This window comes from Hypomesus transpacificus, chromosome 9, assembly GCF_021917145.1.
Source record: "Hypomesus transpacificus isolate Combined female chromosome 9, fHypTra1, whole genome shotgun sequence".
NCBI lineage: Eukaryota > Metazoa > Chordata > Actinopteri > Osmeriformes > Osmeridae > Hypomesus > Hypomesus transpacificus.
In genome coordinates, this window is record NC_061068.1 from 6,549,680 (window position 1) to 6,567,058 (window position 17,379).

Sequence of the window (17,379 nt, forward strand, 5' to 3'; positions counted from 1 at the left end):
CATCTCCGGCAGCACTTTTCTGCCCATAAATACAAAGCCTGCACTGAAGCTGTATCTATTATGACCTCACTTACACTAAAAGAAGAGAAGTACATTATTGATGTACCAATGTTTCACCAACATCACCTATTGACCTCTTCCAATGTAATTTCTGAAGAGGTTGAAAAATCAATGTCTCTTTAATGACATATTTTCAAGAGAGTGCAGTAACATAAATAAAATATAAGCAATCTTCAATACTCTGTAGTACATTCGTGTTTCTTACTATTCATTATGCATTGCAGTCCCTCTGACAAGCATGGTGTAAAACCGTGGTAATACAGCACCATTTCTCAGACATGACACTTTGATTATAAATGGGAGGCTTGATAGCCCGGCAGGTTCCTGGAATGGTGAAAATATTCAGGAGCTTATGCACTTACACCGCCCACTTTTTCAAAATATCCGCCGTGGCTGCCAAAGTGGATCAGCTGCTCGTTGAAGAACCAGGTGAACTTGAGCTCCAGGGACGGGTCATGAGACACCTGACACGGCAAGACAATGCTCTCTCCCACGGTGACGTCCAGGGTGGAGGGGAGTGTTGTTATGATGGTGGGCTCTGGAAGACAAAATACATTAGTGATTGGCAATTACCTGATAAAACACAAAGTTCAACAGTTCAGTGGTATTCCCAATGCATTAGCAGGCTTTGCTAATGGCTTTGGGGGAGGGACCTTCCTGATGATTCCCACTGTTCCTATTATGATCTAAGCATCAGTCTTATACAGTAATTGTGTCAGGTCCTGCTAAGGAGAATGGTCCATGAACAATACCTGGACGAGAACTACTGTACTCCATTGTACAAGGGTATGGCTTCTTCCTTAGCTGTTCTCTGTGGAGACCCTATTGGCTTTCCTTCCTATACCTAGAGAGATGCTCCATGTGTCACTGTCAACTAAATCTTCAGCCTGCAACTCCCAAATCTGCTGTTGAAACTCCCTGAACGAGCGTTGAGGAAAACAATCCACAGGAGTGTCTGCTCTTCCTCTTCTTAAGTCTCTGCTGCAGCATTACTTGTTGTTTCACCTGGGACTGAAGCCAGGTCCCTCGCCTCCTGCTCAGAGGGAGCAGCAGTGCAGGAAGAGGAAGGGAGGGAAAGATGAGAGACGAAGGAAAAGAAGAACACGAGCAGCTTTGTTTGGATGCTGCGTGGTGCTCTTCCCCCTCTTGGGGGTGCTGCAAGTTCTCTGTTGAAATATCCACTCTGAGCACAGAGTAAATTACCCATGGCAAATGATCCCTGGACAGGCATGGATTCATGTAGAAAGTGCCGGCAGTGCAGTCTTCAACCAGAGTGAATTTGATACCTGCATTGTATGCCCCCAACTCAGAATGTGATTTATCTAGTCTGTTTTTGATATCAGAGGAGTGTTATCAGCTGGTAGATATTGCTGTATCCACAATGAAAAGATGCCTTAAAGCTTTAGTCCGTTTTGCTAGGATGAATAGTGAGCTAAAGTAGATAAAAGCCATAAATTATTATAAAAGGGCACATGCAGGAATTGTAGATGGCATAAAAGTGTATGAATCTGGAAGTACCTTGGAAAAGGTGAGTGCAAAAGCCGTGTTTTCACCAGGTTGAGAGAGAGAGAAAAAATAACTATTCAATGTCCAGTTGTTAGGCAACTGGTTTCATAGAATGTATGAATTTCCATTTGGTTCAACCTTCATGGCTCCTTCAATGGAATTTTTAGCCCCTCACAATGAAATATTCAAATGACATTTCACATGCTGTGTTTGTTCTGAGATTCCAGTCTACCAATATTATTCTTCATCATTTCTTTTGACTTACATTCTGAGACTGACAAAAGGGACCTATTGTAAAAATAACACATGGAATATAACTCTTATTATTGTACTCCATCATCTGTGACAGATTGTATGGATAGTTAAGGCTGGTTACACAACCCCCAAAGAGCAAGTCAGCATAATTTGATTGATATCTATCATGTATAATGCCTTGTTATGTACCGTCATTGTAAAAGAGAGAAGAGCCAGCCTCGCACTAAGCAGGGTCAATCATAGACAAGATAGAGAGCACATAACCGTGCTGACAGACTGCATGGCATAGCAGGCACCGCTGGGAGGTTAGGCAGGCCAGAAGTAGAATAACAAGAGAAATTGCATAGTAATCACGATAAAGTGAGAGGTCAGTGACAAGGCTGTTTGTTTGAATGAATGTGGATGTTTTGCTTTGCTCTCCGCGGAGAGAGCACTGACACGCCTCACTCTGCCAGCACTGCGGCTCATCCCACAAACAGCAGCCATCATGAATAATGCTCGCACAGCCAGCCGAGGACGAAGACGCCCTGCCCACACCCACTGAGACTCCCTCCCAGGTTTAATGGCCCTAGGTGGGATGTGTAAATGTGTACTCTTCTCTGGTGTACATACTCTGTGGGCTTCTGCTCAAGGGTGGCTGTGTGCACTTGAATAATGCATATTGTATTGAGGAGTCTTAAGGTTCAGGAATTTCACAGAGCTGAACATTTTAACCCTTACAGCTCAGATCCACAGACCGGGTTGTTGGCCACCAGGGTTTAGGGAAACACAAGTAGTCTAAAAGGCTTCACTGGAAAGTCAAAAGCAATGTCATTACAGTAACCAGTGACAGTACAGTGATTGCAGTCATAATTGTATAGCATTGTAGTAGGACATTCAAACCACTGTTGGGAAAAAATGATTGAAGATGATTGTCTCCAATCTTTGCTAAAACTTTGAATAAAAAGTGACTGTCAAAATAGTCTACCAGTTACAAGATGGGTTTAGAGATAAACTCATTAAAACCCGTTTATCAACTCAGAGCAAAACAAGCTCCTTCAAAGGAAATCCACATATTCATCAAAGGACACAAACATATTTCAAGGTCAAACCTCAAAGGAATATTTTTGAAAAACCTTGTGTACACATGCATACTTTTTCAAGCTGCTCTGCTCTATTATTCTCTATAAAACCAGCCACCTGCTGCTCAAATCATTGACCAAACGATGTTTCATAGATTTGAATTCTGTCTAGGAGGATGAAAAGCTAATGCTGAAAAAACTGTGCTTTAGTGGTCAATATCTTCATTTCAGAACATTAGTAAAAGGACACCACACAAATTATTCTGACAAATTCTGTTCAACAACCATGACAAATCACACAAAGGTAGTGACCAATGCCACCTTGCTGCATTGAGTTTCAGAGTTATGTTTGTCCTGCTGAGGCCAGCCCATGAACGCCAATATGAGATTTAATAGGAAAGTTGACAGAATGATTACTTCCAACAGAAAATGTAAAGTTATAATTATATAGACACAAATGTATACTGATATTTCTCAGACAGTGTGGCAAGATTTATTGCGTCAAATGCTCTGACAAAGATGGAACTCAATATGGAGCCAATGGGAGGTTTGAGCCCATTGATCAGATGTAATAGTAGGAATAAGGAAACAATTCTAAATTAATAAATTTCACCTCCACTGCAGGCTACTCAACATCCAGAGAGTACATTTCTAATCAAGAGTGATTAATCTGTTAATATCCCCTCAGTGTTGGAATAATGGGGACATTAGCAGGACTCATCTGTTGTGACTGCTCCTCTACTGTTTGCTAGGTGGTTTATTCATGTCTAGGGTAACTGAATGCATTGTGACAGGTATTTTTCAGTATTCATATCACCACAGTCAATTTAAATAAACTCCTGTCATCTTCCATAAGGGTGACTCTCGCCTCGGAAATTCCTCCAACTGAACAGGTTTCCAGCCCTCAATGAAATAGTGCATGTAAATTACCCTATCCCATTTTCAAAACACTATCAATTGTGACAGAGTAGCAGAGGATCATATACAGAATAGTTGAAGAATGCAGTTTTCACATATTAGGATGGAACGGACACAATTCAGAGATAATGTCAAATAAAATCCCAATTCCTTTTCCCAACAATAATGAAAGGATAACTGTGAGGCTATTAACAAGCAGTAGATACACAAGACCCATTTTCTTCAAATCTAGATTGGACATGTATACGTGGGGCATCATACTAAACCTAGCATGTCATCTGCAGGCTTTCAATAACCATTGTTTGCAAACTGAGATGCTGGGGTATTGAAATGTATTGAAAAACTGTTGTGTAAAACTGTTCACAGCACACTGTGTGATGAATGGTCAAAGGAACCTGGTTAGGTACTCTACTCCATGCCTATAATATAACACTCATTGTGTCTGAAAGTCAAATACCGTTCTTCATTTCCAAGCGATTAACTGCTCATTTCCATTAATGCTATTCAGTTACACATTTCAATCTCTTTTCCTTAGTTTGGGCCACTCCCTGTGCTAGCAGAGAGATGGCAATGAGATCGAGGCATAAGCACAAAACTATGGTTACTAAGATGCACAGAAAGCTCTCTCCTCTTCATTGACTGCTGACTTTCAGGCATCTATAATACATGGAATACATGATTCATTATTAATCAGGATACGGAAATGCAGTTAATGATGATTTACAGAAAAGAGAACTGGCACGGACAAAACAATGGCCATACAAGCTATTATGTCTAATATTATGTAGGCTACCATCATTTCAAAGCGTATTTCCTCTATTCAATCGTCAATTAATCAATATTGCTTTATTATTTCACAAAAGGCAAATGCTGGTTTCCAAGGTAACAGCTTTGGAATAGAAAAAGATATTTCAAAAGTTGTTTTAGCAGAGTTGTTTGCTCTTTGTTTCAAAGAGCTTTAGAGCTTGCTAACTTTAAGTGAAGTGAACTTAATGGATTGAACTTTTGAACAAACATGACAGCATACAACACAACAGCAGTTTGTCTTCTTGGCTATGTGAGACATTTCATAAAACTTTAAAGGGATACCAAAAACATATAGCATTTGTATTGCTCTGTTCTAAACTCTGTTTAGTTTGATCAATTGAGTCATCTTCCACTCTTTCCCAGTGTATTAAATCATACCATTTACTGTAGCATCTCTACTACATTTTTTTTTCGACTTACACCAGTTATACTCCTTTGAATAATGGATACTAACTTTACAGTGTTTGCCACGTTGCTGACTAGAAGTCAAGATGGTTTCAAGGTTTGAATATACAGCGCTAGTGTATATGCAGTGAAACTGTAAGCATGGGGTGCACACAAATAATGCCTCCCCGTAAGCAAAAAAACAATACTGTTTTCCAGGCTATAAAAAAAACAGACAAAAAACTGGGGGACTGACATTTTGTAGGAGTACATTATTATCTCCAATAATTCATTGCTCTATAAAAATGAATTCCTAAGGCTCACAACAGTTCTATACTATGCATTAATAGTACAGCAATAGTGTGTAAGAATACAATAGATGTGCCCATACCAAGTGAGAAAAACAACCCTTCCTTTTAACATAAATGAATACCCTGACCTCAGAGAAAAAGAGGCGGAGGAAAGTTTGAAGTTCTTAGAACATGTCAGCAAATTCACCCGGGGTGAGCCAAGGATGAGACTTCCTTCCTTAACAGCAGAGGGAACAGAAAAACAGCTACATGCACAGAACAAGGCCAACCAATACACTGCACCTTACACCTGCCTTTCAGTTATATTTAATGAAGTATAATAAGTCACAGCAACAGAGCAGAAATGTGATACAGAGTCCCAAAGGGTGACTCCAACAGATGATCTAACATGCCTTGCTTTCTCATGCCTTTTACACAGCACTTACGTCTACTGATGTAGCCCAGTTGGCTGAGTACAGAGAGCACAGGCTTCTCTCCAGTCTACAGACAGAGAGGCCATCAGGGCAGCTTCTCTCAGTGCTTAATGAGTGTTCAGGGCAAAAGACACTGTCACTATTCTCCATGATTTATTACATGGGCAACACTGTATACTCCGTGGGTAGGGCTTCAGTTTGGCATAATAATGATGAACATTCTTATAATTGAAAATTGTATATTGCATTTATGATCAATTGAATTAAACATAGAAATCTAAGGCAATGTCTATAAAAATGAAACATGATTACCTTTAACAATGATAGTCCCCGAACTGGTTGCCACTCCAAACTGATTTCTAGCGACACACGTGTAGAGGCCAGCATCCTGCTGGGTTGCATTCCATATTCGAAGGTTCCCATTTTTTAGAATTGTAATCCTGCAGATAGAAATGCAAACATTTAGTTTATTGGACCATTATTACATATCAATACCATATCAATCTACAATTGGAGCTAATACATAATCAATTGTCACCTTGTTCCATTGGCCTCAAAATCTGTTGTTATGTCTTTGCACAAGGTGATCCTTCAATGGCACCCCTTGCTACTGTCTAGAAACTATTTGGAAATCACATGAAGACAGCATTCTTTTGATGTTTCTAATTATGCTTTGAGGGTTGACAAAAAAAAATCTACTTTAATTCCTTCCCCACATGATTGCAAGACATCCAGGACAACCATTCTTTCATCTCAACATGGCCTTTACACAGTGGCCACTAGTACTGTGAAAGGTCAGTGGTCCTTAAGCAAACTCGACATTTCCTTTACAACAAGCAAAAATGGAAATGGTAACCTTGAAAGCAGGACATTGTGGGAAATAAGTGGAGGACCAACTCATTAAAACATGGTGGATTCCAATTATCTGAAGCGCGCTGCTGAATCTGCAATGTGTAAATATGCGAAAGCCCCCGGCACCATAGAATTATTTTCACTGTATAGCCACTTATAAGATGTGTCCTGACCACAGAACCTGTTCAAGTGAACACTGGCATGCACAGTTTATTTGGATTAGAATTACAAGACTTTATCATGAAAGTTGCCCTTATCAATCACAATTTATGAATTAGAAATTTGTATCTGAGTTTCATATGGTAAAGCAGTTGTTGGGCTGAATTGGGGGTAGTTCACTGGCCCATGGGATTCCCGGACTTCATCCTGACACATGAATTAAAGTAGTAATACTATGACAAAAGTCTAGGAAGAAGGATTCTGTAAAAAAAACGAACACTTTATTTACACCAAAGTACCCTTATAAAGTAGATACGTGAATATACAACATTTGAGGTACTGTACTTCCAATTGTATAGAAACATTTAAATATAGTACAAATGTTTTAAGCTCTGATTTGTTACATTCAAATTCAATTTAAGTCCACTGTTTTTCTGCGTGGGCATACATATTTTACATGTGCATTCCGTGAATATATTCTGAATATGTCTAAAAATATTTATATCCAGAATGTTTCATGGAAAACAGAAGCTATACATAGTTTATTAGCTATACATAGGTTGGTTAATTTTAGTTACAAGGAGGCCAAAACTACATTTCATCCAAGGAGACTTTTACACATAGCCCAAACTGACAACAAATAGGGCACAACATTGTTTTAAATAGAACAAGCCATGACCTGAATTATTACTACCTTCAGTACCTAGTATAGAACAGTATCCAGCACTCAATTGACAACAATGCCTTTTTATAACTTAATACCTGCACCTGAATGCTGTGCTACACATACAGTATATCCCCAATCCCCTGATCCACATCACAAAGGCCCTATCACGTGACTCATATGCTATGTATTGTGTAAAAGAAGCACTGTAGAGGGAGTAAAAGTGGTGCTGTAAAGAAACACAATGGGTCCTACTGGGGGTCAAGTTTCTCGCAAACCAAGATTGTCCTTGAACATCCACTAAACGTAAGCATTGTACCTTTAAAGAGAGATATTAGTGGGATATTCTTCTTAGTGACATGCTACAAAGAAAAAAGAGAGGTTTACTGGTACTTGGGTTCCAGTTTGAAGATAATGGAAGAAGAGCTGAGGTGAAATAAAAGTCACCTAAAGAAAGGCACGGCATGACACTGAGGTAAACGTCTTACAGTTCATCTCCTCCTCCTGTGCCTCCTCCCTGGCAAGTCCAAACTGTCTGATCTGCCCACTACCTCAGTAGAGTCTTCCCACCTCAGTCCCTGAGAGACATTGCGGAGGAGGATGTATCAATAATTCACAGGTGAGATGAACACAAGTGCCACTCTTTTCATCTCAGCCTCACACAAGTTTAATGGCCACAGCAATAAACCTCCAAAGGAGAGACGATTATTTCCCACACAAGAGGGGAAAGCCCAAACCCACTCATGTAATCCAAAAAACACAGAAAATGTATCTGGACAAGATCAAGCCCAAGACAAAGGGAGTGGACACTGTTGATCTTCTGTGTCCTGCGACAAGATGAAAGACACAAATAACATCTGTCACAAAGCAGCCATTGCTGCCACTGTGAAGTGCAAATTGAGAATGTACATTAGATAAAGAATACCAATTTTTTTCCTTCATTTTTTCTGTTTCTGTGAGACACACCAAGTGCAGCTTGTGTTACATTATTTTGGTTTATTTTCTCATCATTCAAAGACACAAGAAATGTCTTGATCTTTAATGTCTGTAAAATGTTTGATGTGCCAAATTTGTATGTTTTTTGATGGGGAAATGACATGGGCAAATAAAATAGGCGAACCTTTCAAAACCAAATTTTGATGTATATTGCATTTAATTCAAAGTAAAGGCCTCAGCATAAAGGGTGTGATTGGTGAACTAATGGTGTCTCTTATAAACATAGCTGAAAATAGCCTACCTATTCATACTTGTTGTGAATTAATGCATATTGGGTCATCTGAAATCATACCACCTATTCTGATTTGCATTCATAAATGACACCATTCTCAATTCTAGTCCACATGGCTCTCACCCCTGGCCTGACTAATGGTGTGACTGCAGGCTTTAAGGTGTGTGCTCTTCGTTAGTGGAGTACATAAAACAGCAGTGTGGAAATAGGGGTTAAGATTCTATCAGCAGAACTACTTAGCTATGAGGCTGTGTGGAAAAAGGCCATCCCGTTTTTACGGTGATTTTGCTAAATAATTACCATCGGCTTAGGAGAGCAACACACACAGCCCACTGCATCTCTGCACACAATTCTTTCTCCCTGCAATCTTCCCTTCATGTCTAGCCCTCCTCAATATAAAGCCAGGCAAAGTCAGATCCAAGTCTAAAACGACAGCATTCCCAGTGCCTGATAACCTATTCCACGGCTTGTGCTAGGCCGCGTGTGAGCGGGCCGTGTGCTCCCTTCATGTTAAACTCACAGATAAGGCAAGGTAGGCGTTAAACAATGCTGCTTTTTCTACACCACGCTGACCATCGTTGACCTACCTCCAGGTGGTGTTTCTAATCATAATTGTATCAAAGTGTTGCTGTTCCTAACACTGCTGGAGGGAGAGAGGGGGGAGAGGCTGGGATGAAGCGTCTTCAGGGGGAGAGGCTAGGTCACCATATCCTCTGAGCAGGACAAGAGGTGGGACCTAACTTCAAGTGTTGATCTATGCCTCTTGACTGCTTTAAAACCCTGAAGTGTATAGTGGGAAATGTCTGGCATCACAAGATAAATTGAAAGGCTGTCTTTCCAAAGGTTCCCCACAGAGCTCTGTGTTGGAGAGAAACGGCTCTGTCAGCCGCGTAAATCAAGCCCAACTGCACAGCCGGGCTCCGTGAAGCCCAACCTACAGCATGGGATGCAGGTAGCTCAACTCTAAAATAGCTGAGGAATCTATTTTTGAAACATCAGGGCAAATCCTGTGTGCATGCCTTTGTTGGTGAAGTTGTCAAGGTTAACGGGCAATTACGAGGCACAATAATAGATGGCAATGAGTTGACTTTTTTATCACTTAGACAACAAACCCAATGGCTGACGATGGTGAAATAAGGACACCTGGGCATTTACCTCTGACAACTCTCCAATATAGATGTAATTGATATAGATTTTTCCTTCACACAGACTTGTACTAATACTTCTTAGCTTGTCACACGCATTATTAGTTCTACCTAATGATTCAAGAAATTATTCCTATATGATTAGGAATGATCTACCTTAGGGTGCTGTCAATCGTAAAATGAGATGCAGCTAAACTCAAATGCCATGTCATCTGATGGTGTTAGACTCATTACCCCCCAACCGAAAAGTCGTTCAAACGTCTTTGAGGAGTTTAATTGTGAATAAATTACTTTAAAGTACAGGAGAAACAAATGTTGAACACTGGAGTTTAGCATAAAACTCCTAAACCACATAAAACAAACATGACAATACTGTACAGTTTGTTCTGAAAGCACCTTCTGCAACTGTGAAAATGAATTTCCTTATTATATCACATGCCTCTGTCAATCAGACTTCAAAACCAAAGTGAGCAGGTATTCAAAGTCACTGTTCAACAGTGGTAGAGCTTCCACAGAGCAAGTGACAAGAGGATGATTGACAGTAAGGCCTTAGTTCGTTCTTGCCTCAGAACAGGAAGCGTATCATAATAGGCAGCCAGGTAGTGGTTTATAGTACATTCTTTTTATCATTTTCAGTTATATTAACATGAGGGAAAGAGTCAGTTGCAGGCTATCCCAAAGTGACATTTTCTTTCAGTTGACTGTGGGTTGACCCTTGTCCCTAGGGCACTCGGTAGCATTATGGTTTCCATTGTGATCCAGTGTTATAAAACATAGCCAGAGGGCAGGTATGCCTCCAAAGTAAATATTAATATACTGTATGCTTAGTTTGTGAAACAAACACATTCTAGTTCAAAACATATGGTACAGTACTGTAAATAGAAAAAAAAAATGTGTAATGCATTTTCGACTGGGCCAGCATGTAAAATATGTACTGTGAAAGTACTTTCTATAAAAATCTCAATTAACAGTCTCAGTAAAATGTCATTACAGACCTTGATCAAGAACATTATGTCCTCCGGCATGAAAAGACTGCTAAATTCTTACTTGCTTCTTACCCATAACGACGCAACAAATGCAATCTGAGCATAAACACAAAAATTCCAATTGTCTAAGGACTTCCTGCACAAATACATGTCTTTGAATTCATTTTCGCAGTGAGCACACAGCTTATAACAGGTAGCTGTCTTCATCAAGCACGTTGATTTAGATTGTCTTAATACCCGGCTGTAGAACAGGATGAGATTGTGTTGGTAATTGCATTGGGAGGAGTGAGGGTTTATCTGCCTGGGCCACAGAGGGATGGATCCTCTGCTACAGGATTCCTTTAATCACAAATTGCGCTCTCAGTTTATTCTCTTCAACTGTTATTCATCTCCTCCTCATGTGCTGAGGTATCCTTCAGGAATAAAGAGCACACACGTGTTCCAAAGAAATTGTCGGGGTAACCAAGATGGATTACTCGTGCTGTGCTGGCGGATTCTCAGTTTGAAAAATGATATCAGCAGGAGTCTCCCAGATAAAAATAATCCCATAGAGCAGTACATCGGACGTGGCTGGGTAAAGAGGGTTCTGACCTAATCTCAGCAAACATCTTGAAATTTACTTTTGTTCCAGGTTGAGATGTATTTGGTTATAGTCAATGTAACACTTGCTCTGTATAGTAACACATTTTCTAGACAGAGTAGGATTCATGAAACTACAGACACATTCGGTGTGGATGCATATCTCAAGACGTATTCCTTCCAAAAAATGAAATGATTGAGGACAGGACAATACAAACAAAGAAAGTCATGAATCAAATGTGTTGACTGGAACAGTATCTTAGAACTATATCAGCCACTGTACAGAGCCACAGTACATGTGAATCATTCATTTTTTGACTTGGAGAAAGCTATCCAGCTGTTGCAGCACTTTCAACATTTTAGGAGTAACAACATAATTATCATTGCTAGGCTGCACTTGGCTGTGTCTGTGTGTTTGTGTGTGTGTGCCTGCCTTTGAACGTGTTGTGGTTGTCTAGAGATGCCAGGGTACTCTGGTCTGGCTCTGATCCGGGGCCGGAACACTCATCCGGCACTCTCATCCTCAGGTGGGAGGGAGGGCCGTGCCTCTACATCTGAAATTTCAGCTACTGCCAACACCAAATCCCAGGGAAGCAGGGGGCAAAATCTAAATGAACCGCCTCAGCCTGCAACATGAACCTATCAGGTGGTGGTCCTCTCCTCAAGGTGAGTTAATGAGATAAGTCTCTTTGGCTGCTCAACCTCTCAATATTCCAATCTGCTATTGCACAGCACCCACGCAAGCAGATGTTCCAATAGAATCAAATCAGGAAATTAGAGATGCAATGAGGAAAATGTGAAGTGACATTTATACATGATAAACAATGTTCTTTTATAAGCGCAACAGCATGTATCCTTGAAATGATGACACAAAAATGTTCTTCAGGCCTCCCATTGATGAAAATTATAACTGCTTTGATAGTACACCTGTTTCTGCACTGCACCTGCACCGATTCAAGGACTTCCTAAACTACGCTTTTTTTATGAAAATTTGGACACAAATAATTAAATTAAACAAAAGACGTGTATGATGTAAGATCTGATGTAGGCAAGCAAACATATGTTTTCTTTTATGCCCTACCCACATCTATTTTTAGTTCCTTTCCAACAAAATGTCTCCTTGAGATGGGGCTGGCGGAGTTTGGCCTTTATATGGAGTTCACTCTGTGACACCACTTCATTTATGTAAGAGCTATCCTCATTTCTTCTGCTTTTGCAGGAGAGATACCGATGGGCCATAAGCATAGCTAGAACTGGAACTGGGGCAATCTTACCTTGGGCCTTGTTGCCCTAAATTCAGCTGCACACCCAACAAAACAGCCCAGACACAAGACCTGCTGGGCCAATTTATAGCATTTTCACCATCAACTCATGAGGTGATAACAATATTTCACTGGACATCTTGACGTATGTTAGACATCAGAGAAGTATGGAAGAAAAGGTACAACTTCAAGCAAGTCTAAGTGAGCAGGTCAGAGCTGTATTCTTTAAATGAAATGTGAGCACAGAATTACATTACACAAGGATAATTATTCTATGTACCCTTTAGTTCAAAAGCCCAATAGGGTTAAATGGATTCATAAAAATATATTTTAAGTGAACTCAGTAGGACATGAATCTAGTTGGTTCATATGGAGTTAGATTAGTTTCATAATTCAAACAAACAAACGCAACACGATTCAAACAAACTTCACACGATCCAAACAAACGTAACACGATTCATACAAACATAACACGATTCAAACAACAAATGTAACACGATTCAAACAAACGTAACACGATTCACAAATGTATTTCGTGATTCACAAATGTAACGCGTATTCACATATAAATGACCCTATTACATCCGTTTGCAACCTGACAAACACAAATTACAAATCCCTGCATTCGTTGGTGTGAATCCTTGCATTCGTTCGTGTGGATTTTTCGAACTTTCCTGACGCGCTTAGATTCACAAATGCATTTTTTTCTAAAAGATATCCTCTGCAGCCTATCAGATGTCTCCAATTTTAGGCCAATCACCGGAGAATGTCTAGTATAGGGTAGACGGGCTCTGCGTTAGCCTAGGAAACACGGAAAATTACTAAACATGAATCCTGCCATTCTCAACAATATTCAATGTCGTCTGGTAGCATGTAGGTGAATTATTGCTGTTAATCTTATTAAACCGATGATCATACGTGATTGAATATTGTTGAGAATGGCAGGATTCATGTTTAGGTAATTTTCCGTGTTTCTAGGCTAACGCAGACAGCCCGTTACCCATACTAGACATCTCGGTGATTGGCTAAATTGAGAGACATCCTGATAGGCTGCAGAGGATATCTTATAGAAAAAAATGCATTTGTGAATCTAAGCGCGTCAGGAAAGTTCCGAAAAATCCACACGAACGAATGCAGGATTCACACGAACGAATGCAGGGATTTGTAACTTATGTTTGTCAGGTTGCAAACTAATGTAATAGGGTCATTTATTTGTGAATCGCGTTACACTTGTGAATCACGAAATACGTTTGTGAATCGTGTTACGTTTGTTTGAATCGTGTTACGTTTGTTGGTTTGAATCGTGTTATGTTTGTATGAATCGTGTTACGTTTGTTTGGATCGTGTTAAGTTTGTTTGAATCGTGTTGCGTTTGTTTGTTTGAATTATGAAACTAATCTAACTCCATAGGTTCATGACACGTTTTGTAATGCAAATTAGCTTGGTTTTATGTTATTTCCTAACTATGTTCTACATAGCTGTTATGTTGCTATGCTGTTATATTTGAGATATTTTAAGAGAACATACCATAAGTTGTGTCTAAACATTAAACTACAGGCAATCTTTCTCTACCCCATAGAGTGAAAAGCTAAACACAGAGCCAAATAATGGTTCTCTCACCAAGACAGTCAGGTAATGCATTCTATTTTAATAACAGGCATTCATTCTTAAGATACCTTTACAACTGTAAGAGTGCCACAGTTGGGTAAAGTTTTCAATACTTAATACCTCTGGCAGATTGTGTTTAATTCACAGAAAATTAAAGGAGGTCAGCAACACATCCAGTGGCTACTCATAAGGAGACAGTTGATTATGTGGGTCTGCTATGGTGGGGCCAGCAGTGACATATTGAAATGGCATGTTTTTCAGCTGCCGTCCATGCCTGACATGGCCCACTTATACACTCATCAGCAAGACCTGCTTTGCTCTCTCAGCTGCTTTGTTCCAGCTGATGTCATCTAAACCTTGTCCCTGCAGGCTTGTCTGGGGGAGATAAGACACCCCCCCTCCTCTGGTCTCCTGCAGAAAAAAGGTCTGCTGCTATGAAGATGGATTACCCAGCTGGTGACACGGTCTCCCCTCCCTCTAAAGCCACTGTAGAGCGCTAACGCAATTAAGGCAATTAATCTTCTACAAAAGGGGTTCAAAGCTTCCACCCATCCTTCCCTTTGATTAGACACACTCCGGAACAGGTGTACTGCCTTACTCACACACACATATTTACATAAAACAACAATAATTGTTTTATTGATTACTCTCCAGTACAGTCATCGTGCTAATGGTATAGTCAAACTTTCTGGACAATATAGACTGTGCAGATGTGAATTTTGAAACGGAAGTGATAATTATTTCCCACTTGAAGGGAGGCTGTATTGTTCTGAAGACAACAACAAAGGATAATTCCTGTGATTACAAGGCAAGACAACCTGCAAACTGTTCATTCATGCATTTGAGTAAAGAGGGAGATAGATTTAGAGAGATAGAGGGAAAAAGAGATCATCATAGTCAGCACAATTCATGTATGTTCAGTTCTTCGAAAGGTTACTTGGCAGGTTTCCGACTATTGAAAATGCAATCCAGCATTATGACAAGTTTTCATCTACCACAATACAACCTGGGACAGATGAGCCGCAATCCTGATCTGCACATTTTTCTTTTTAATTACCTCTGTGTCAAAGGCGGCCAGGTGGTTTGAACTGAATATCATTTGCAAAGTAAAGGCACAGTGATTTATTTCAAACTTCAAACAGGCCCAGAGTTCCACTTCAAAACCGATATTGAGGTATTTAGAAATATTTCCTCTCTGAAGGATTTTTATAATAGATTATGTTTGGGAGAGCATGAAGACTCAACACAATCTGGATCTCAACAAATGCTGTTTTCATTATAAAAAATAAATACGGTTCAGCTACCTAGAAATAAACTAATAGGCAGAAACAAGTCACTAAACACTGTAACAGGTAGGAAACAAAAAAAAGAAACTGAATATCAAGGAAGCACGGCCATCTATCCAGCATGATTTCAGCATACACTTCCATGGTATCCATCAACCAATAGACATAAACCAGTGTTGCAGCAGGGAAACATATGAAATCACTCAATGCAACAACAAAACCCTCAATGCATTTTTATCACAATGATTGGAGCGCTTGATAAATATCTGTATAGGAGACAGCATCATCTGGGCAGACAGTGCAGGTGAAGGGCACCTGCAGCGTAACCACTATGCAAATGTCCAACCAGTTTGTTTGACAAGCAACACTTCTTTGTGTATATGTAAACCCTGACAAGACAGTGAGTACACAGGCCTTCTGTCAGACTAGCTGCTTCACTGATGACTCCCTGTGGGTGACCCCTGCCTGTAGAAAGGCTGTCTCTCTACAAACACACACACACACGCGCAAACACTCAGAGATGGGTTCACACTCCCACATGGGTCCCTCCCTGAGAAGCTTGGACATATGTCAGCAGACAGTGACTGGTCTGGTGGCCCTACAACCCCTACAGAGGGCGAAAAGTGCTTGATTAGCACCCTGACAGGTAGGCTGTCTGCCTGGACACTTGAACAGACTGACCGAACCACGGCCAAGCCAATTACCAGAACCCACAGGTCAATTCTCCAACTGACTGATTTTTTTTTTGTGCAATGCAGGTAGACTCTAAATATGATCATTATACTTTATCTCATGAGATACAGTGGCTCTTCATAAAGGCTGCAGATGTTTGCAGATCATTCACACAGCCAAAGCTGAGAGATAAATACCAACCGTCAAAGAGTGGTTGTGGTAACACTGACAAACGGAATCAATATGATACAGCCCCAAATAAAGGACCATGTAAACATAATCTCGGCTTGGGGTGTCTAGTGTTGGCTTGTTATCAATACTACATGAACATAGCCTCAAGGGTACAGTGCCTGACCAAAACCTATGATACCTCAGGGCAAAATAAACCAAACCCTTCCAGAGAGCATCAGTGATTCAGAGATAGATGACAGCTGTACCTGTTGCTCTCCTGTAGAGCCTCATTGCCCTTCTTCCAGGAGATTACACCCCAAGGAGACATCTTGGGCCTGCATTCGATGAGCAGGTCTCCTCCCTCCCTCACCAGGGTTTGAGTCCTCAGCTGGTTGTGGGAGAAATCTGGGGCAACAGCTGAAACAGTGCGTGCGTGTAAAAATGGTAAAAAAAATGGTATCCATACACCTCTCTCTTTAATGTACATGGTAAATCTTCATTGTTGTTAGGTGTTGTTCTGTTTTGTGTGCCGAGAGATCTCATGCAGCAAGATCTGGGCGGTGTGGTTCAGGGTATGGAGGGGGAGAGGGGGAAATATTAAGGGTTTACATTTACTGTAGACAATCAGGCAGTACAAGGCATATTGTAAAACAAAAATAGTTAAGAAATGGGACTGTATCTATGTAACCCCTGCAGGTTTTAATTACAGAACGGAGCAACTGAATAAACCACAGTTATTTTAAAGACAGCCACACTTAACACTCCACTTCAAAGTGAGCCACGTATGGGTGATGCTCAGCCAAAATGGCATGAACGAAGAGGAACAAAGGAACGGCTCTTCTTAATTAACAGCGACTGTTTTTTTTCCTTCTGTAGAGAAACTAAGGGAAAATGTCACATCCTTTAGTATTTCAGCTGAAATTAATGTAGATTTCATCACGATATCATCACGATTCCTCCTCCCTTACTTTTATAAAGCACTTCAATTAGCATCTCTCTGCAAGGGACTGTCAATGACATTTTTACCTCCACGTTCAATTTAACCCTGGTAC

General features: G+C 40.4%; 1 protein-coding gene across 3 annotated transcripts in view; it reads right to left on the reverse strand.

The window, feature by feature from the left end:
• Window positions 1-17,379, reverse strand: part of cntn4 (contactin 4) — a 67,563-nt gene that overhangs the window by 6,272 nt on the left and 43,912 nt on the right. For all 3 annotated transcript variants that reach the window (XM_047026245.1, XM_047026246.1, XM_047026247.1), the window contains 3 exons: window positions 16,594-16,744; window positions 6,028-6,155; window positions 423-598 (listed from right to left, as the gene is read on the reverse strand). In XM_047026245.1, coding sequence (XP_046882201.1) covers window positions 423-598; window positions 6,028-6,155; window positions 16,594-16,744 — 455 coding nt within the window. The remainder of the gene's footprint in view (window positions 1-422; window positions 599-6,027; window positions 6,156-16,593; window positions 16,745-17,379) is intronic.